At 45.5% G+C, this 22,325-nt stretch overlaps 2 protein-coding genes across 3 annotated transcripts in view; both read left to right on the top strand.

The window, feature by feature from the left end:
- The window catches only part of SLC7A8 (solute carrier family 7 member 8), a 65,496-nt gene that overhangs the window by 7,969 nt on the left and 35,202 nt on the right, over nt 1-22,325 (top strand). For both annotated transcript variants that reach the window (XM_010335045.2, XM_003924314.4), the window contains 2 exons: nt 11,554-11,758; nt 13,345-13,496. In XM_010335045.2, the coding sequence (XP_010333347.1) occupies nt 11,554-11,758; nt 13,345-13,496 (357 nt within the window). The remainder of the gene's footprint in view (nt 1-11,553; nt 11,759-13,344; nt 13,497-22,325) is intronic.
- Nucleotides 1-22,325, top strand: part of LOC101027939 (myosin-6) — a 251,421-nt gene that overhangs the window by 215,211 nt on the left and 13,885 nt on the right. The window lies entirely within an intron of this gene.

Here is a 22,325-nt window from a genome sequence, read left to right as displayed (position 1 = left end):
TTAAAAATGGGGAAATTAGGCCAGGCATGGTGCCTCACACCTGTAATCCCAGCACTTTGGGAGGCTAAGGTGGGTGGATCAACTGAGGTCAGGAGTTTGAGACCAGCCTGAACAACATGGAGAAACCTCATCTCTACTAAAAATACAAAATTAGCCAGGTGTGGTGGTGCATGCTTGTAATCCCAGCTACTCGGGAGGCCGAAGCAGGATAATTGCTTGAACCTGGGAAGGAGAAGTGATCTTGGTTGCAGTGAGCCAAGATCACGCCATTGTACTCCAGCCTAGACAACAAGAGCAAAACTCTGTCTCAAAAAAAAAAAATTGGGAAATTGAGTCACAGAGCTGATAACTAATTTTCTAGGATTACACCACTGATAACTAAGATGATTCCACAGTCAAAACACTTAATCATTACCCATTTCTAATTGGTAACCAAGAGAGGAAGAGGCTGATGTGTATTGCATGGTGGGGCAGTTGGCCTGAGACTGGAGTTCAGAAAGACCATGGGTGTCTGATACTGAAAAAATTGGGGGGAAAATTTTAAAGGGTTTCTGTCAACAGAGAAGTGTGGCTATGAGTATAACTGCACTGAAATGGCACTGGGCAGTCTTGGAAAATTTTCAAGTATAAAAGATCTCCCACCCATGTGGTCTCTACCACTTTAGAAGATTTTGTATTTTAGTCTCTAATATGATGTATTAGCTTCTAATCCCAAAAATGTCTACTGGATGTTGACCAGAGGGAAGGAGTGTGAAAACTGCTTCTTGAGTTTGTACTTCAGTTAAAAAATACACATACTCACACACAAACCATGGAAGGATTAGGATTTGGTTCATTCAGGATGAAAATGTGATTAAAACTCTCATTGTTCTCAAAGAAAACTCTGGGAGAGAAGCCAGCTAGGAGGTATTTCAAAACAAACACATCTTGGTGAGTAGGGAAAGGCTATATACCGAGCAATATAATAATAATAAGTAGCTACCATTTACTGAACACTTACTATGCACCAGATATATAGTGCCTGATCAGTACTTTATGAGCATTCTCATCTAATCCCACAAAATAACTACTGTTATAGAAGTGAAAGGTTCAAATAGGTAAATAATTGGGTGATGGTAGAGCCTAGATTTCCACCAAAGTCACTGAACTCCAAAGCAACTGGGCTTAACCAAAATGCTCCACAGTGTGGAGTGCAAGGTGGCTGGGACCAGGAATCCTGTTGGATGCTTCCTGCCTCCAAGAACCGGAGAGCTCAAGGAGTAATTTGGTTGAATCTGCTACTGTCAGGGTGATAATACATTCCCTCAAAGAGCAGAGTTACACAGAACGACTGACTAGCAGGAGATGCTTAGAGTCAGGGAAAGAAAGTAGGAACCTGGCAGGTAAAAATTGTGTCCAAGAGACACACCAGACAGCCATTTTAAACAACAACAATTGGCAGGGCTCACACTTGTAATCCCAGCACTTTGGGAGGCTGAGGTGGGTGGATCATGAGGTCAAGAGATCGAGACCATCCTGGCCAACATGGAGAAATCTCATTTCTACTAAAAATTCAAAAATTAGCCAGGTGTGGTGGCAGATGCCTATAGTCTCAGCTACTTGGGAGGTTGAGACACAAGAATCGCTTGAACCCAAGAGGCAGAGGTTGCAGTGAGCCAGGTTACACCACTGCTCACTCCAGGACTCTGTCTCAAAACAACAACAAAAACAAAAACTACTTTACCCAAATGAAATAACCTTCTTGGAGAGGCCAGCACCATATATACACTTTTTCTGAGTTAAATCAGCTTATTGAAGTGGGGTAGAGTTGTGGGGCATCTTGGCTGGGGCTTCTCAAGTTGCCAGGCTACAGAGGTTTTCTGTCTTTTCTGATGGGTAATACCTCAGGAATTTCTGTTGTTTTGTTGTTATTGTAGGAGACGTAGATGGATCTAGAAAAGCAGGTACATGCAAATGATCCCAGGAGTATATCCCGAACTACAGAAGACAAGAACCATTCAGGAACCCTGGGGGCTAGAAACTGTTCCTTTCCAATGTTTAACTCCCTGCTGAGCATGCAGAGCACGGAGGACCATGCCTTTTTTCCCTCCCAGAACACGTCCACAAAGCAGGCTCCTGGGTCCCTTCTCCCTGGAGATTTGGAAATGACAAACCACAGGCTACTCTCTGCAGCAGGAGTGGGAGCAGCTGGACATAGGATTCAGAATTATTCCATATTTTAACAAACACTCGCTGAGCATATTATATTCTAGGCCTTGTACTGAGCACTGGTGAATTTTATTTCTAGGAAGCAAAATAATCCCTCGAGTCTATTTTAGGCTGTTTTATTTATAGAATGAGTGAAGTTTGAGTTGAAAAGCTTTATCGATCACATCTCATCCCTCATCTTTGTCACAGTCACATGTCTTCCTATTGGTTTGCTCCCTGCTTTAAATATCTTCAGCGTCAGCAGTGATGTCACTTCTGGGGAGAAGGTTTCACAATGTCTGAAGATGGACCAGGCAACCTCACACTGCACATTGCAAAGGCAGATTACTCAGAAGGAGTACCACTGCTGCAGAATTATTACTTTTCTCATCCATCTCCATATTTTAAAGGTGCTTGTTTGTACATTTAGGAAATGCACGAACATTTCAGCTGCTTCTTAAGAATATAATTCTGCAGAAAGTGTTTAGTAAGCAGCTGATAATGCCATGTCAGGCTGACTCAAGGAGATATTTGGACCCTGATACTGAAAGCAGAAAGCTTGATGTGAATTTTTCTGTGATATGCATCAGCATGTCCTAGAATGGGAGGAACCGCTGATTAGAAAAAGGTGCCTATAGTCTTAAGTTTGCTAACTACTTCCCTATTTACAATCTTTGTAATCTTGAGCAAGTTAATTATCAGTCTACCTAGCTGTGCAATGGAAGTTTCTTGTGGGAAACAAAGCTAGCCAGGTGTGGTGGCACATACCTGTAATTCCAGCACTTTGGGAGGCTGAGGTGGCAGGATTGCTTGGATCCAAGAGTTCAAGACCAGCCTGGGCAACACAGTGGGTCCCTGTCTCTACAAAATATTTAAAAATCAGCTGGATGGGGTAGCACATGCCTGTGGTCCCAGCACTAGGGAGACTGAGGTGGGAGGATTGCTTAAGCTTGGGAGGCAGAGGTTGCAATGAGCTGTGATCATGCCACTGCACTCCAGCCTAGGTGACAGAGTGAGATCCTGTCACACACAAAAAAAGTAAAAATTTTAAAAATAAAACAAAGCGCTTGCACTCCTTTAACTCAAAGAGAGAAAGAAATTAACATTTATTAGAAGATATCATAGTGCATCAGTATGTTGTAGAATGGGAGGAACGACTAATGATTAGTGGTTCCTACTCCCAGTGCACATACTCAATAATTCTGGTCCTGAAACTTAAATTGGACTGATCCAGTAAGAAGACTGACCATTTCAGCCCAAGTCTGATCTGCTTAGCAACCAGCCAGTTGCTTTTCCTTTTCTCTTTGCTGAGCTGAGTCTACTCATCATCAGCATCAGTCTGACACTTCCCTCTTCCAGGAAGACTTCTCTGAACAGCCCATGCCAGTAATTTTTTTCCACCCATTAAAATCTTGTCATATATTGCAATAGCCCTCATGCAGCTTCTGCTCTGCATGGTATCAGCTCTGTGTCTGTGCACATGTATCTTCCTTTCCACACAGTTCCTTGAAACCAGGCACTGTGTCTCACTTTCACATCCTATGACTGTTCCTAGCACTAGTACATGTTGAGTATTGAATAATAGCAATCAGTCAAAAACAAACCCTCATTCAAGATTGCCTCACAACGATGTGAATATACTTAACACTGATAAACTATAGACTTAAAAATTGTTAAGATGGTAAATTTTGTTATGTCTTTTTACCAAACAAAAATTTTGCTCTGTTTAAAAATAAGTTATTCCTATGAATATACATTTTTGTGCTTAGCTTTAAAAAAATAATCATCCAGGCTCAAATTTTAAAGAGATTAGAGCTTAACCAAAACAGTGCTGAGGTTGAGAAGCCCTGTTCTACTTTCAAACTTCAATGAAGCCCAGATATTTTGTTGTGGGAAGCCGTCCTGTCTGTTGTAGGGTGTTTAGCGCCATTACCAGCCTCTACACATCAGGTGCTGGTAGCTCTCCCACCCTGGTTGTGACGACCAAAAATGTCTCCGGATACGGCCAGCTGTCCCCTTGAGGTGTGGACAAAGTTGTTCTCAGTTGAAAACCATAGAGGAAGACAAAGCCTCTCACTGGGGACGCCTGGCTCCCCAGTCGGGCAGGGAATGCTGGAGTCAAGATGTGGGTCCTTCATGGGCTTATTTGAGGGCTCAACACTCAGCACCCCCACCAACCCCCAGGCTACGATTCCTGTCTTTCAGTAGCTGGTGGTTGGCTCCATCCGTTTCATTAAAAGTCCATGTGTGAACAAGCGCTTCCCAATTACCATCCAAAGCAAGCATGTACAGAGTGGGCGCTCAATAAATACCTTTTGAGATGCAATTACCTGCTGCCCGCCCACCTGTGGCATCTAAAAGTTTTACCTAGACCAGCAGACAAATGACTCAGAGGATGATGCTTCATAGTCCCGGCTGTACAGTGCTGTTTTGGAGCCAAACCTCCAAACCAAGTCCATTGAATTCGTCTAGGATTGATCTCTGTCCCTACTGCTACAAAACCCAGCCGTTCCTTGTATTTATTAGCATTTCACAAATTATAAAGTGCCTCACATATAGGCTCTCCCTTGATTCCCCACAACTACCCTGTTGAGGTAGACAGGGCAGGAACAATGATTCTCATTCTGCAGATGAAGAGAGTGATTTTCAGAAAAATTCAGGTCACACAGCAAAGCAAGGACAAAGTGGCTCCTCCAGCTTTAACTCTAGTGCCCTTTTCATGTTTTCAATAAGGAATGCACAACAGCAGAGTTCTGCAGCGCCTTCCACATCTCAATCTGCAGAAGATGTTGACTCCTCAGGGCATGTGTCAGAGTCTTGACCTGCTACCACCCCTGAGGAACTGTTTGTACAGTCCTGATGGGAAAGTGTAAACAGGGTGAGAGGCATGGTGATCTTCCAGGCCTGACGTGAAGATCAAAGCCTGGCCCCCAATTGCCAGACCTGCTTTCACGCTGTTCCCCTAGTCCTGAAATGCTCTGAGATCCTCTCAGCCACTCTGTGGAAGAAATACAAAGCAGATTCACCTAGCTTTCTCTGAACATCATAGAAATGGCCAAAACCTCCAAGCCCCAGGAGGAGGCTGTGGCTAGATTTCAAGACTAGCGTGAGTAAGGAAGGTCAAACTTTGTGGATCTGAGGGTCTGTTGGACATTGGAAGTCTGTAATTCCATGCCTTAGGAAATTCTTTGATGGCTATAACATTCTAGTGTGGACAGGCCTAGATGTGAGTAATGCTTTAATGAGAGTCACATGGGTCTACAGATGGGGGAGTTAGTGATTATTCACAGCAAATGTGGGTTTTCTCAATTCCGGCAATTTTTCTAGTGAAGACTTGCCCATTGAGACAACATGGCTCCTTTTTAATGAAATGGTATGCTTGGCTTTTCTTTGACAGAACAAGCCAAACTGGGTTTCATTGTCCAGGCATCCTAGAATTCATTCTTCACTAAAGATCTTTGTGATAAGATGATTAATTGGGGGTGGATGGAAGCAGGACTAAAACTCTAACCTTGAGTACCTCAGCAATACCAGACGGATGTGCATCTCATTTTCAAGTGGCTTTGTAGACGGTACGTCTAAGGCTAAAACACTGCAGGAAAAAAGCCACAGTAATAAACTCTCTTCCTATAGCTCATCAAGAAATGTTCATTAGCCAGGCGAGATGACTCATGCCTGTAATCTCAGCACTTCAGGAGGCCAAGGCAGGAGGATCATTTGAGGCCAGGAGTTCGAGACCAGTTGGGCAACACAGTGAGACCACCCCCCAACTCTAAAAAAATTAAAAATTAGCTAAGTGTAGTGGCACACACCCATAGACCTAGCTACTCAGGAGGCTGAAACAGAAAGATCACTTGAGGCCAGGGGTTTGAGGCTGCAGTGAGCTATGATCACACCACTGTACCCTAGCTTGGGTGAAAGAGTGAGACCCATGGCCAAGCATATAATCCCAGCACTTTCGGAGGCTGAGGCGGGCAGGTCACCTGAAGTCAGGAGTTTGAGACCAGCCTGGCCAACATAGTGAAACCCTATCTCTACTAATAATACAAAAATTAGCTGGGTGTGGTGACACACACTTGTAATCCCAGATACTCAGGAGGCTGAGGCAGGAGAATCGCTTCAACCTGGGTGGCGGAGGTTGCAGTGAGCTGAGATCATGCCACTGCACTTCAGCCTGGGCGACAGAGTGAGACTCTGTCTCAAAAAAAAAAAGAAAAAAAGAAAGAGACCCTATCTCCTAACACCCCCAAAAAAGAAAGGTTCATAGTCAAAGTAGAGAAACCCTTTCTCAGTCAGTCTTTTTTTTTTTTTCTTTTCTTTTAATTTATCCCTTATTAACCTCAATAGGGAGAGTTAGTCTTTTCAAAGCCACTCCAGGAAAGTCTCACTTAGACAGTGTCCAAGTTGAAAAGCCCAGCTGTTACTGTAAAAGTATCTGTTGTGCAATTTCGAAAGGAGAGGCAGCATGGAGTCATGGAGGAAAGTCTGGGTCACAAGTCCAAGGACTTAGCTTCTTATCCAGGCCTTGCTACTCATGCAGTGCATGACTTTAATAAAGTCCCTTCACCTCTCTGAGCCTCAGTTTCTGCAATTGTAAAATAAGAATGATAGGACCTGCCCTGTCCACCTAAGAAAGTAGTTAGGAGATCAAGTAAGGTAATGGATATGAATGTTTTATAAATCCCCATTGAAGGTGGTACTGGAATAGAAGGAAAAAATCAGATCTGCTTTCCAACTCTTTAATAAGTGACTTCTGTGAACCATTCCCATTGCCTATGTAGTACAGCATGGAAGATTGACCCCAATGTATTAGGAAGACCTTTTATTTTCAGGAAAAAGCTGGAGGCTGTGACAGAACATTTAGGTTCCAGTCCAGCTACAATGAACTTGCCCTATGATTTAGGCAAATAACTGCCTTTCTAGGTCTCAGTTTCTTCATCCATAAAATAGGGATAATAATATTGTCCTCATTTTCCCCATTTGAAAAATAGGAATAATAGTTGTTCTAAGGCCGGGCGTGGTGGCTCGAGCCTGTAATCCCAGCACTTTGGGAGGCCGAGGTGGGCGGATCACGAGGTCAAGAGATCGAGACCATCCTGGTCAACATGGTGAAACCCCGTCTCTACTAAAAATACAAAAAATTAGCTGGGCATGGTGGTGCGTGCCTGTAATCCCAGCTACTCAGGAGGCTGAGGCAGGAGAATTGCCTGAACCTAGGAGGCGGAGGTTGTGGTGAGCCGAGATCGTGCCATTGCACTCCAGCCTGGGTAACAAGAGCTGAACTCCATCTCAAAAAAAAAAAAAATTGCTCTACTTTCTTCCCCTATAAATTGGAGATGGTAGGCTGGACGCAGTGGCTCATGCCTGCAATTCTAGCACTTTGGGAGGCCAAGGCAGGAGGACCACTTGAGGTCAGGAGTTCGAGACTTGGCCAACACGGTGAAACCCCATCTCTAACAAAAGTACCCAAATTGGCCAGGCGCGGTGGCTCAAGCCTGTAATCCCAGCACTTTGGGAGGCCGAGGCGGGTGGATCACGAGGTCAAGAGATCGAGACCATCCTGGTCAACGTGGTGAAACCCCGTCTCTACTAAAAATACAAAAAATTAGCTGGGCATGGTGGCTCGTGCCTGTAATCCCAGCTACTCAGGAGGCTGAGGCAGGAGAATTGCCTGAACCCAGGAGGCGGAGGTTGCGGTGAGCCGAGATCGCGCCATTGCACTCCAGCCTGGGTAACAAGAGCGAAACTCCGTCTCAAAAAAAAAAAAAACCAAAAAAAAAAAAAAAAAAAGTACCCAAATTAGCCAGATGTGGTGGCACACACCTGTAATCCCAGCTACTCGGGAGGCTGAGGCACAAAAATCACTTGAACCCAGGAGGCAGAGGTTGCAGTGAGCCGAGATCACGTCACTGCATTCCAGCCTGGGTGACAGGGAGACTCCGTCTCGAAATAAATAAATATATTGGAGATGGTAGTAATAGCCATTCTACTTTCCTTAGCAGCAAAATAAGTGAGTTGCTTTACTCATTTGCCTGCAACATACGCTTAACATCCTCACAGGATTTGGATGTTCCAAAGAAATATGTATACTAAATTGCTCTGTAGAGAGGCACAAATGGTGTCAGGCATCACTTATGAATTAAGCGTTATGGCGTGTCTACTAGGGGACACTTCACAGGTAAGGGAAAGCAGCATAGTTCTTGCTTTCATGGTGCTTTCAGTCTAGTGGAGGATATGGATATCAGGTAATCACACTAAAGATTGGATAAAAGTAGTAGACACTACTGTTGAGTAAATGTAATGTAAATTTCCTTTGCCCTGTAGAACGTATCTCTGCTGTGAGTGACATTCTTTCCCCTGCAGAAGTCCCAGAGGCTGCTAAGGTGGAGGAAGTGTTCTTGACTTCTAGTTTGCTAGGGAGTGATTTCCTAGAATCAGAGACACTCCTTTTTTTTTTTTTTTTTTTTTCTGTTCACTAGCACTCAGTTTACAGTAGTGTAGCTCAATTTTTTTTTTTTTTTTTTAGCTTTTATCTTTGTAATTTTATTTATTTATTTATTTGAGACAGGGTCTTGCTCTGTCCCTAGAGTGCAGTGGTACACTCACAGCTCACTGCAGCCTCGACCTCCCAGGCTCAAGTGATCCTCCCACCTCAGCCTCCCTAGTAGCTGGGACTATAGGCGCATGCCACCAAGTCTGGCTAATTTTTAAAATTTTTTTTGTAGAGATGGGATCTTCTTATATCGCCCAGGCGAGTTTCGAATTCCTGGACTCATGCAATCCTCCTGCCTCAGCCTCCCAAAGTGCTGGGATTACAGGCATGAGCCACCAATGCCTGACCTATCTTTGTAATTTTAATTTGGTCAAAATTAAGGTTTTGAGGGGAGAAACCCAATTTTTATGAAGTGAGGACTCTTATTCCAATGCGAATCTCCAGTGACCCTCACAATCACTCTGGCAGCTCTGCCAGAATTCTTGAAGGTTGGGGCCTCCAAGAAGTGAAGGCAAGAAGTGGGCAGTTAGTGTTGCACATCCCATCTTCCAGTGGCTCCTGCGATCTAGAACAAGGGAAAGAACACACACACTCGAAATGTCAGAGCAAAAACAGAAGAGAAGCACTTACAGATCCCTGCTGCAGTGTTTGTTTTCTAAGAACCCTTAGTGGAACATTGACAGTCTTCATTCCTGAAAAGATCGGATCTATTTAATAACACCCATCCTCACTTTCCCTCTTACAGTAGCCATTCTTGGCTCTACGAAGCACCTAGCTACACACTTCTCCCTTTTCAGTACCTTAAAAGTACTTCACAAAGTCAAACCTTGTTTTTCTGCTGCTATTGATGGTTTTCCTAACCCTTTGAGCTGGTTTTATAACCCTAGCTCTATTGCTTTCATCTTGGCTGGCTTTGAAATGCCCTATATATTGTTCTTTTGATAACTTCCTGCTAAGCAAGGAATTTACTATCATCTTTCAGCACTCTTAGCAAAACTGTCTCTAGGTCTCTCATTTCCCAGCATTTGATATCTTCCAGGGAACAGCAGCGCATTTGGTTTGGCAGGTGAAGAATCCTTTGACAGGGGGAGCATGTTCTAAGTCCTGGAATGCTACAAGCAGGTCTGTTAGTCTCTACTAATCCAGTACTTCTGAACAGAGCATATGGGGACTGTTTGAGGAGAGAGGAGGGCTGAAAGATGTCCTGTTGCCCTATCATAGAACTTTACGTAAGCTTACAAGATGAGGAAAAGTCTGTAAGGACTGGTGGCACTCAGAATCTCCTTTTTCTATCTTCCCTTTCCCATCACTGATTGGATGATGAGAGATTACTTCTTTTACTTTCATTTCTATAAGGAGCCCTGTTCTGTTGGGAAAGACTGTCAGCACCAAAATTAGGAAGACATATTTAAGATAGATAGGTGCTTCCTTTTCATCTGTATCTAACTTGAGCCTGTGCGCTCTGATTCTATATGTCAGTGTCAGGGCTAGATTGTGGTTGAGTTATGGTTGATACCTGAACGTTCGTTTTTTAAAGCTGAGCCTAGAACCTTACAATCTCCATCTCCCTGGCTCCAAACCACTACAGAGAGATCATGGAGGGGTGAGGTATCCTTAGAACATGGTCAAGTCCAGCTGACCTCAGTATACTCTAGTTCTGCCTTCCCACCTGAATCCGTTTGGTCTCTGCTTCTTTGCTCAGGCATTTAGTGGTGCAGCTGGGCAGGGCATGAAGCAGCACTTTCAAAGCACCCACCCAATGGACCTTAATGGCCTACTATACCGCAAGAAGTGGACAGAGGAACAGCTGGGAGGAAGCATGTCAGGAACGGCCTCCACACTCCTCCTCCTCTTCTGCCTAACACACACAACCCAGCAGCCAGACATTCAGTACAGGCTGCGAGCCTCACCTCTCAGGAGAAAACCAGCCCCTGCACACAGCAGAAGTGGATTAGTGGAAAGAGCGCTGGATTAAGTATCAGGAGACTGACTTCTAGATCCAATTTTACCCATCAGTAGCTGTGGAATTTGGAGAAAGCCACTTAACCCCTCTGTGTCTTAATCTCTGAGTTTATAAAATGGAGAGGGAAGTGCCTGCCTCTTTCCTCTCCCTGAATTCCATAAGATTGTTATGAGGGTCACATGAAACACGTGTTGGTGGGTAATGACCTTTGAAAGAATATAGTGCTGAGGCTTTGCACATATTGCATTCCTACATACCACTTCTAAGCTACCAGGACTGTTTTTATAGGGTTATTTTATGTTTTTCACCAAGGTGGGGCTGTCATGTGGAAGCCAGCCTCCGGGAGTATTTTCTACACTCCTAACTCTTGAAAACTCCAATGTTGGGGTGTGACCACAATCTGTCTAAAAAATAATGCCCTTTGGCTCATTTCTGAAGCCTTCTAGTGGGCAGGTGGTCTCTGAAAACAGCCCACTTTTCCAGCTCCACCATTTTCAGCCAGTCTTGAGGCCCTCGTCACTTTGGGTGGACCACGTGTTGCTCAGCTGGAGGGTCCTGAGGTATGATACTTCACCGTCACTCACTGCGATGCAGACCAAGGCAACTCACTTTGTATCACTGAGACTCAGTTTCCTCCTCTGTAAAATGTGAGAAATGATATCTAATTCCATAGTGTTGTCCTGAGGATTAAATGAAACGTGGAAAGTACCTGACCAAGTTCCTGGTACATGTCAATTATCTGTTTCTCTTTCCCCTACTTCAGGGAGAATTATTGCTGGGCACACCTGCCTGCAAATCATTTACATATCTTCAAAGCATTTCAGAATCAGATCAGAGATGAGACCACCCTGCAAATGCCAATCCTGCCAACTGTCTCATCTCTACTCTCTCCCCTTGGTGCCCCATGCAGGGAACATCATCGGCTCCGGAATCTTTGTCTCGCCAAAGGGTGTGCTGGAGAATGCTGGCTCTGTGGGCCTTGCTCTCATTGTCTGGATCGTGACAGGTCTCATCACAGCTGTGGGAGCCCTCTGCTATGCTGAGCTCGGGGTCACCATCCCCAAATCTGGAGGTGACTACTCCTATGTCAAGGACATCTTCGGAGGACTAGCTGGGTAAGAGGATCTGTAGAGGCCTGAATGGTCTAGGGGAAAAGGAGAAAGACGTTCAGAAGGAGGTCACATTGGAAAAAGCCAAGGCCAGGACTTTCCAGTCTCCAGTGTACCAGAGGGTGCTAGAGAGTGGAATGTCTCTTCTGCTTTCCTGCCATAGTTGCTAGTGGAGCCTTGTGCCCCCTTGAGGCTCCTGAAAATGATGGAAGTTCCAGGTTTGTAGTTTTGACATCTGTTTTGATCTTAGTGGAACGGATTCTTTTTTTTTTTTTTTGAGTCAGAGTTTCGCTCTTGTTGCCCAGTCTGGAGTGCAATGGTGCGATCTCAGCTCACTGCAACCTCCGCCTCCTGGGTTCAAGCAATTCTCCTGCCTCAGCCTCCCGCGTAGGTGGGATTACAGGTGCGTGCCACCTCATCGGCTAATTTTTTTTTTTTTGTATTTTTAGTAGAGATGGGGTTTCTCCATGTTGGTCAGGCTGGTCTCGAACTCCCAACCGCAGGTGATCCGCCTGCCTCTGCGTCTCAAAGTTTGGGATTACAGACATGAGCCACCGTGCCCAGCCAGTGGAAAGGATTCTATAAGTGGAGCAAACAGAACTGTATAACAACACTACTGACCATAGATTCCCAGAGAAGCACGTCCCAAAAACAAGGCCCTTCTATCTTGACAAGTAAGAATGGCCACCTAAGGTAGAGTGAACTTTCTTCTCTCACTCCCATGGATAATGGTCTCCCTCTAGAGTTGGGCCCTAATCTTAAAGTTTCCTCAATTTCTGCATCCCTGCCATTGATAAACCGTTACCAATGCGCCAAAGGATGTGGAAGGCACTTCCACCCACAAACCTCCACTTGATACCTCTCCTGATCGTTGCTTATATAACCATACCCTTAGTATGTCCTGTCTATCAACATTCTGGGGTTGCAAATTTTGTTTTTCCACCATTGGATGCTGGTGGCCACAGTAATAGAGAAGAGATGATGAAAGGAGAGGAGAGAAAGAAAGAATGCCAACCAGACACAGTGGCTCACGCTTGTCATCCCAGCACTCTGAGAGGCTGAGATAGGCAGATCACCAGGTCAAGGGATCAAGACCATCCTGGCCAACATGGCAAAACCCCATCTCTACTAAAAATACAAAAATTAGCCGGGCATGGTGGCAAGTGCCTGTAATCCCAGCTACTCGGGCAGCTGAGGCAGGAGAATCACTTGAACCTGGGAGGCGGAGGTTGTGGTGAGCCAAGATCGCGCCACTGCACTCCAACCTGGTGACAGAGCAAGACTCCATCTAAGAAAGGAAAGAAAGAAAGAAAGGAAGGAAGGAAGGAAGGAAGGAGAAGGAAAGAAAGAGAGAGAGCGAGAGAGAAAGCAAGCCAAGACTTGTGTTAGTCCTTGTGGAAATTTAACTCTTCATCATTAAACCATTTTATTGTCGTTGCAGAGGGCTGGATGTCTCATTTGTGGGCAGGGCAGAGGCTGGGCTCTTCAGCATCCCTGAAAATAAAGAGGATGCATGAGTTGCCTGGGCTCTCCCCTGATGGCTCTGGCTCCCTGCCATGCCTGACAGTGGGAATGTCCCGTTCCTCCTTCAGGTTCCTGAGGCTGTGGATTGCTGTGCTGGTGATCTACCCCACCAACCAGGCTGTCATCGCCCTCACCTTCTCCAACTACGTGCTGCAGCCGCTCTTCCCTACCTGCTTCCCCCCAGAGTCTGGCCTTCGGCTCCTGGCTGCCATCTGCTTATGTAAGTGCCATCTGGGCCTTGTTAGCAAGACAGCCTCTTTTATTATATTTGTTATTATTTTTAGAAACAGGGTCCTCACTCTGTCGCTCAGGCTGGAGCTCAGTCTCATGATCATAGCTCACTGCAGCCTCGAACACCTGGGCTCAAGTGATCCTCCCACCTTGACCTTCCAAAGTGTTGTGGTTATAGTTGTGAACCACTGCAGCTGGTCTGAGAGACAGCCTCTTTTAGCCTTATGGTCTACATGTCTGTATGTCTATGTGGTCTATATGTCTCTGACTCTCCTTCCTTCTCTCCGTTTTTGTTTGTTTGTTTGTTTGTTTTTTGAGACAGGGTCTCACTCTGTCTCCCAGGCTGGAGTGCAGTGGTATGACCTCTGCTCACTGCAACCTCTGTCTCCTAGGTTCAAGCGATTCTCCAACCTCAGACTCCTAAGTTACTGGGATTACAGGTGTGAGCCAACATGCCAAGCTAATTTTTGTAATTTTTGTAGAGATGGGGTTTCACTATGTTGGCCAGGCTGGTTTCGAACTCCTGACCTCAAGTGATCCGCCCACCTCAGCCTCCCAAAGTGCTGGGATTACAGGCCTGAGCCACCTCACCTTGTCTCCTTTTCTTTTCCCCATTATTTTTATTTCAATTTCCTACAAGTGTGTTTTATATGAATGGATTCTGCATACAATTGTCTGGTGTTAAAAAAAAAAAAAAAGAAAAGAAAAGAAACTTAAGTAGCTCCTTGGAGGCACAGTAATTTTCACTGGCAGGGTTTTGGCATTAGGCAAAGCACTTTCACCTATATGACCTGATTTGAGCTTCATGACAAATCCATAAGGTAAGCTGGGCCAGTATTAATATTTTCCCAGAACAGATAAGGAAACAGAGAACCAGGCAAGTGACTTGCCCAGGGAGGCAGCTGCGCGGAGTGTGAGGGCTCCTGATTTCTTCTCTGTCCAGTGCACCGCACTGTGCTGGCTACTCCCAGCTGTTTCTAGGAAGATTATCCTGGCTTCTTGGCAACAGGTCCACATCTACTTCTACCTCAACTTGTCAAGTCACACTTTTTTAACTCTCTTGGAGGAAAGTTTGTCCTTGGTCCCTGCCCCTGATGAGTTTTCTAGCTAGGAGAAAAGCCATATAGATGGATACTGTGGTTAGTATTCAATTGCAGTACAAATTCAGAGAAGGGAGCCAGGCATGGTGGCGCACACCTGTAGTCCTAGCCACTTGGAAGGGTGAGGTAGGAAGGTCATTTGAGCCTGGGAATTCTGGGCTATAGTGAGCTATGATCACACCTGCAAATAGCCACTGTACTCCAGCCTGGGCAATGTAGTGAGATCCTGTATCTAAAAGAAAAAAAAATTAAAAACAATACTAACAATAAAATTCAGAGAAGGAAAAAAGATCTCTATGGGCTGGAATAGGTTAGAGGCTTTCTAGAGAAGTTCTGCAGAGCCATATTTCTAGGAAGTCTCAAAGCTTAATCTCTGATATTAGTAATCTCAATGGATTGGGGTATTTTATATCTTTCATCAAAAACTAACTTCTTTTTTTTTTTTTTTTTTTTTGTGAGACGGAGTTTCGCTCTTGTTACCCAGGCTGGAGTGCAATGGCGCGATCTTGGCTCACCGCAACCTCCGCCCCCTGGGTTCAGGCAATTCTCCTGCCTCAGCCTCCTGAGTAGCTGGGATTACAGGCATGTGCCACCATGCCCAGCTAATTTTTTGTATTTTTAGTAGAGACAGGGTTTCACCATGTTGACCAGGATGGTCTTGATCTCTTGACCTTGTGATCCGCCCGCCTCGGCCTCCCAAAGTGCTGGGATTACAGGCTTGAGCCACCGCGCCCGGCGAAAACTAAATTCTAAAGTAAATACTTAGATATGTTTCAGGAGCTCTACCTCTAGAGTTCCCTTGGTCCCTGCCTTCCCACAGCTTTCAACACACATAGACTTAGCTGAGGGTAGTGATCATCCTGGCCATACCCTTTCCCAGGTCCTGACACTTTTCCTTCTGTCCTGCAATGGGATGAGGAGGAAGAAATCACTCACCCACCCCAGAAGCCTCTTAGAAGGCAGGCAGCTGGGACCCAAGAGGCTGTCTCCTCAGCAATGACCCCTCTTTGGCAATGGTGGTCAACCCTGGGACAGACCTCCACCACCCAGGCCATTTGCAACATGGGGCCAAGACATTTGTTTGGGGTGTACTCCTTGTGCTTGGTTGGGCCTGCTCACAGATCTGAATGCAGGCTCCAAAACCGGGCTGCCTGAGCCTGCATCTCCAGTCCACCACTTTCTCACTGCAGTGGTAAGTGCTGGGCAAAATCATCTGCCCATCCTACTGTAAGATGAGGAGTATAATCCTAGCTGTCTCAAGAGGTCATGGCCACAGGTATTGCATGAGAGAAGGAAGGGGACACCCTCAGCACAGTGTTGGACACCCAGTACCCCAGTCATGTCAGTCACTGAGGGTAGGCTAGGACAAGTCACTGAAGGTGGGCAGGATGCTGGGGCCACTTCATCTTTTCATCCTAGCTGGATCCAGAGTTGAGAGGGGCAGTGGGCAGGAGCGAGGGCGTGGGAATGCAGGAAGAGTGCTGTTTCTGTCCTCAGACAGTCTAATGGGAGGGTGGGAAGGGGGGCCACAGAAGTGCTGGCTACCGCTGTTTTGGTGTTTCTTTGCACACAGACAGCTTCCTTTTTCCTGCTGATGCTGCTAAAGTGGGTCAGACAAGAGGCCACACTTACCCTCCTATTAGAAATCAAGAACCCCCGAGCCTGTTCAGTTTGTACCCTAGGAGAGGAGCAGGCTACAGGTTGATGAAGTTCCCAGGCAGCCAGAGCCCGTGGCTCCCTTTGCATTCCCCAAAGCTGCCAAGGGTTTAACCACTTGCACAGATACCCTCCAGGGTAGTGTAGCCCTTTGGGTGTCCCCTCAGACCAGAAAGATCCAAACCCTCCTAGGAGATAAGAACAGCACCTGCCTGTAGCCCTGCTCCAGAATGCCAGGTTGCACAGTCCTCTCCACAGCCTACCCCTCACCTAGACACTGCTAGCACCAAGCCAAGGAGAAATTGAGGAACTGGCTGATGACAAAAGTGACAAGGGCCTCCTCCCCTATTCCTGCAGCCAAAGATTCAATAAAGCTTATCTAAGTCCTCTGCCTCCTCAGCAGAACTGCAAGGAAATTATCTCCAACTTAACAGCAGCCAATCTTGTCCTCCAAAGATAAGAATATGTGTTCAAATATTTGTCCACCTTCATAAGCAGAAAAATCTTAAATCCTTCAGATTCCCCAGTGTATTCCTCCTTATTTCCTTTAGAGGAAATGGAAACCAGCTCCACACCTCTCCACTGCTGTGTCCCTTTCCTCCTAGTGAAGGAAGGCCATGTGGAGCTGCCATCCCTCTCCCCAGCAGGGTGCACACGTACATGCCTATAGCTATACACAAACTTCCTCTCTCCCTTTCCTTATGCCTGACACTCCCAGCTGCTTTGAGTCTGTGTACAGAGGTTCTGTTATCTGGTTTGTTGCATACTTTTTTAACCCAATTCTATAGGCTCCTCAAATCCTCTCTCTTTTTTGTTTTGTTTTGTTTTATGGCAGGCTTGACCAGATAAGCATCAAATCCTCTCTTAAGGTATCCAATAAAGCAAGAACCAAGCTGTCAGGAAGGCTTGGTTGATGCTATCGTTTTTTTTTTTTAGACAGTCTCACTCTGTCACCAACGCTGGAGTGCAGTGATATCAACTTGGCTCACTGAAACCCCCACTTCCCAGGTTCAAGTGATTCTCCTGCCTCAGGCTCCCAAGTAGCTGGGATTACAGGCATGCACCACAACACTCAGCTAATTTTGTATTTTTAGTAGAGATGGGGTTTCCCCAAGTTGGTCAGGCTGGTCTCCAACTCTTGACCACAAGTGATCCACCCACCTTGGCCTCCCAAAGTGAGGCCACGGTGCCTGGCCGGTAGATGCTATCTTTCATTAAATGCTGGTATCTTTTATTCCAGCACACACCCCCACCCACTCACCTACCCCCACCATCATCCAGCCCTCCTCATCCTCTTAGCAGGTGCTAGGCAAGCCAACTGCATAAAATAAGCCTAGCCTACAGCTCTTTTGAGAGGCGTGTTAGAGAGCTCAGGTGTGGTGTGAACGTATGCACACGGGGAACTCTTCTCCTGCTGTCCCATGGTGGCATGCTGATGACTGTGAAACCAGAGATTTTGAGGAAAGGCCACCCTCTGTGGAGAGGCCATTGGTGTGTAACGGAGGGCACTGCCAGGGCACAGGGCCCAGCAGGGACAGCCCGTGTGGTAGAGCCCCCGGCGAGGGTTTGCTGGGGAGGGAGGAGATGAAGTCAAGTCTGGTTCCATGGTGGGGTGGTTTTGGAAGAGAACTGATGAGAAATGATGTTGGGACAAGCCAGGTGGTGGGGGTGGAGAGGCGGAAAGAACCTGCTGAAACTGGCTCGCCTGCCGCATCCTGGAGCGGGTGGGAGAGAGGAGAGGGAGAGAGAAGGAACTGCAGACTTGGATCACACTTATGCAACTGCAGCTGCCACCTCGAGTGATTCTATTATTTAGGTCAAAGCTGATTACTCACTGCTGAGTCAGCAGAATATCCCTAGCTACCCGGCAGTAAAAAAAAAAAAGAAAAGAAAGAAAAAAAGAGAGAAAGTATTTTACATTTTAATTAAATAAAAAGCCTTTCTCCCTTCTCCAACATAAGTATATTAGTGGGGGGGGGGGGGAGTTAGGAGGGGATTGGGAAGTGTTAGAAACTGGGTTTTAGCACCTTTTGTGATTTACCTGTGTTTTTCTACTTTTTTATTATTTCATAAGTAAATTACTATATTCCCTCTGTAAAAGAGCCAAGTAAGATACACAAAGAGTCAGCAGCGGCCTGGTGCAGTGGCTCACACCTATGGTCCCAACACTTTGGGAAACCAAGGCAGATGGATCGCTTGAGGTCAGGAGTTCGAGACTAATGCGGCCAATATGGTGAAACCCCCATCTCTACTAAGAAACTACAAAAATTAACTGGGTGTGGTGGTGGGTGTCTGTAATCCCATCTACTGAGGAGGCTGAGGCAGGAGAATGGCTTGAACCCAGGAGGCAGAGGCTGCAGTGAGTCAAGATCACACCACTGCACTCCAGCCTGCATAACAAGAGTGAAACTCAGTTTCAAAAAAAAAAAAAAAGTCAGCAGCAGTAGCTGCTCTTATCATCAGCCCCTGGCCAATAGCTGCAGTCATAGTGGATAGTTCTATATAAAGTACATCTATTGCTGTATGAATCTGGGTATATAGACCTATATATTGACATATATATATATTCCTACAGCTTGCCCTTTTATCATGTAGCCACATCTTTTGGCTGTTACCTGGGTTTCTAATTGTAAATAAAGTGTCCACAGTGATCCAAAGGACACACTGGGTCCAAGGGACACCCTTCCCCAGGTTCCCATCTGTGCATCTGTGCAACCCTCTGCGTTTTCCTTTGGGATCTGTTTGTCCCCTGCTTCTCTTGGAGACTGGGTCACCTTTCATTCAGTCAGCTCCTGACCTCCTTCTTCTCATTTGGGGTTGGAGTCATGTCCAGCACCTGAAGTAGAATCCTTTCTTTTCATTCAAGTTCCCCACTTCTGCCTTGAATGTCTTGACCTAAAGAAGTTCCTTCTCCTTCCTCAACCTCAGGAGAAAGGAATATCCTGTATGCATTTCTCAAGGAAAAAAAATGCGTCTTATCTTGTTTTCTATCTTTCTACTGAGATTCCTAAGAGGCTAGCTTTTTCCAGGCCTTCAGATTTTTCTTCTTCCTTGAGCTATTTGGAAAGGAAGGGACTTCACGTGCTGTTTTGAACTCCTAAGTTGCTCTGCAATTCCTCTGCAGAAAGCTCCCAACTGCCTGGTGCGGAATGCTGTCACAGAGAATGAGTTGTTTTGCAAGTCTCTTGCAAATTTTAATCAATCGCTTGACATCAGAGCATTCAACAATCTTTCCTTTGAAAGACCCCATCATGAAAGGCCTCATGGGCCATAAAGGGATTGGGCTTTCCCATCGGAGGAATGAGGTTTGAAGGGTTTCAAACAGAGGACCAACATCTAAATCCCTTAATCTCAGTTTATTTTCCCTTGAGCCTGCATATTCTCTGCCCCCGAAACTTCTCATCCTCAGACACTAAATATATTCCTTCAGACACCTGGGCAGCACTGCCTTCTCGCCCTTCTCTAGTACCCAGAGAGTTCTTTGGGTATCTGATCAGCCTTGTATATATGAATTCAGACAAATATAGACTGGCCTACATTTGATTCCCATACATCCAAGACATCATTTTTCTCTGTACAACTTCTAACTAGCCAGCATTTAAAATCTAAATGTACTGAAAATCTCTTGATTTTTACTCAATGACCGATTTGACTAACATCTCATTTTTCATTTTTATGATGCATTAAGATGAAAATTATTCTGTGAGCAGATTTTTTTGGGGGGGGTTAAAAAATTTCATCAGCTAATCGCCATACTGAACTCTTAAACTAAGAGGAGATAAGGTATGATTTATACAGTCTTGGAAAAGATTAGTCTAGTGAAGAGAATGGTATGCAAAAACATGTAATTAGTATACAATGTGATGGGGGAAAATGTGGACAACACAGAGAAAGGGGCTTCAAAGTTGGGAGAGGGTGCTTGGAAAGGCTCCCAACTTGAGGTCAACATTGAAAGGTAAGTAGATTTTATCCAAAAAACAGGGAATCACTGAAGGATTCAGAGCAGAGGAGTAACATGATTAGGTTCCCATTTGGGTAAAGAAAAGACTGTGAAACTTGAAGGGGAGAAAACAAGCAGGCTAGGCATTTGTCCGGGCCAGAGAGGTGGTAGCCTGAACTAAGAATGAAGTGACAAGGATGGAGAGGTGACAAAAACAGGAATGATTTAGGGGTAGAATCAGCTGGACTGCTAACGGAAAAAATCTAGTTTGTCTCCAAATCAAAATGAAATATGTTTCAACTTAAATGTCTCCAGCATTGATGACAAGCAGTGTCCTACGTCTGCCTTCCACGTCCTCCCTAGAGCCCCGAGGAGTGCTGAGCAGGTCTCTGGTTAGCATCTCCCCAGGGTGGTGCTCCCAGGATCCTGCTCAAAATTTTGCCTGTTCTAGAGCATTACAACTTAGAAAGGGATTAGGACTCTTGGGAAATGTTATATAAATGCAACACTGTATTCATCAAGTGCTCATGATGGGCTAGTTACTGTTCTTGGCACAGAGGAGACATCAATGAGCCAAAAGACTCTTTCTCATGTGAAGCAGCAGCTGCAGATTTAGCCTTCTCTCTTAACACCTATTATACTGAACCCATCTGTGTGTCCTCTACTGATGCCGCAGGTAATACAGAATCAGTCAAACATTATTAAATATTTGAGTTTCTGTCCTGCTCCAGGCACTGTGGCAGGCATAGAGATACTTAGTTCTTATACCAAGGAACTCACAGTCCAGTAAATGTTCCTGACAAGTATACAGGTTATTCTAGTTCCCCAAGAGGACAGCATTCAGGCAGCTCCTGCAAGAAAACTGAGTACGGGACTGGGGTTGAAGAAACTCTTGGAGAAAGTGACATTAAGTTGAGGCTGAAAGATCAGTTGGAAATAGCCAGGAGGGAGGGCGGAGTAGAATGGGTAGGGAGAATGTTCTAGGAGAAGGAATTAATGCATGTCAAGGTCTCAGGACAGGAAAAAATCACAGCTGTTTGTGGGAACTAAATGTTGTTCAGTATAGCCACACCATAGACTCGGAGGCGAGAAATGTATAACAAGGACGCCATCATGAAAGGCCTCATGGGCTTTCCCTTAGGAGGAATGAGGTTTGAAAGGTTTCAGAGGACCAGCATGATCATATTTGTATTTTAGGAGAGTCATGCTGCAAGACTAGAAGGTGGATTGGTGAGGGGAGTAAGATCAGAGGCAAGAAAAGACTGATTACAATGCGGTTACAGGAATTCAGGTTAGAGATGACCATCATGTGGATCTTGGGGCAGTGAAAGTAGAGAGGAGTAGATGTATTTGGCATTTAGGAGGTAGAATTGGCAGGACTTGGTGATTAAGGGTGAAGGAGTCAAGGACTTCATGGTCTTGTTAGGGATACAGGTGAAGTAAATCAAGTACAACACTGGTTCGTATCGTCACATTGTCTGAACTGGTGTGGTTCAGACAATGGCTGAACCACATTCCCTCTACCCTCCCTCCTGGCTATTTCCAACTGGTTGTGTGGTCGAGTTGACCCCTCTGTCTTTGTCACCCTTCCTACTCATTCTCCAACACTTAAGATCTGTTGGGGGACTTGAGGAAGCATCCCCTATCCTTTTGGACTCCATGTCTATAATGGCAGAGTAAGTAAGCTACCTGAGAAGTCAGTCTTCTTCTTAGTTCCAATGTGCTTCAACTGCTGGCCCAGATCAGATCCTCTCCTCTTTCCTGACTTGCCACAGTGTCTCTTCTCAGACTGAAGTTCTGCTGTTCAGGGAGTGTGTGTGCCTACACAACCCACACCCTAGAAACTGGGGGATGAGGGCCTTGTTTCTGGGAGTATGTCTACCTCTGATTGGGAGAATAGTGAATGGGATTGAGGTTTCCTGAAATGGGACACACTTTTAGAGTTCAGCTTCCACCAGGTATGGTAGTGATTTGCCTACTTTCTTGTACCAGCCTTGAAACTTAAATTCTCCTCTGGCCTTTTGTAGCTGACTGTCAAGGATCACTTTGTTTTACTCAGAGGAGCCAGGGCCCATGGTTTATAAAGTCACCTATTAATTGTGTCTGGTAATGTTTTAAGGGT

Source organism: Saimiri boliviensis, chromosome 2 (genome assembly GCF_048565385.1).
Source record: "Saimiri boliviensis isolate mSaiBol1 chromosome 2, mSaiBol1.pri, whole genome shotgun sequence".
NCBI classification, from domain to species: domain Eukaryota; kingdom Metazoa; phylum Chordata; class Mammalia; order Primates; family Cebidae; genus Saimiri; species Saimiri boliviensis.
This window is presented reverse-complemented; position numbering and strand designations above follow the sequence as displayed.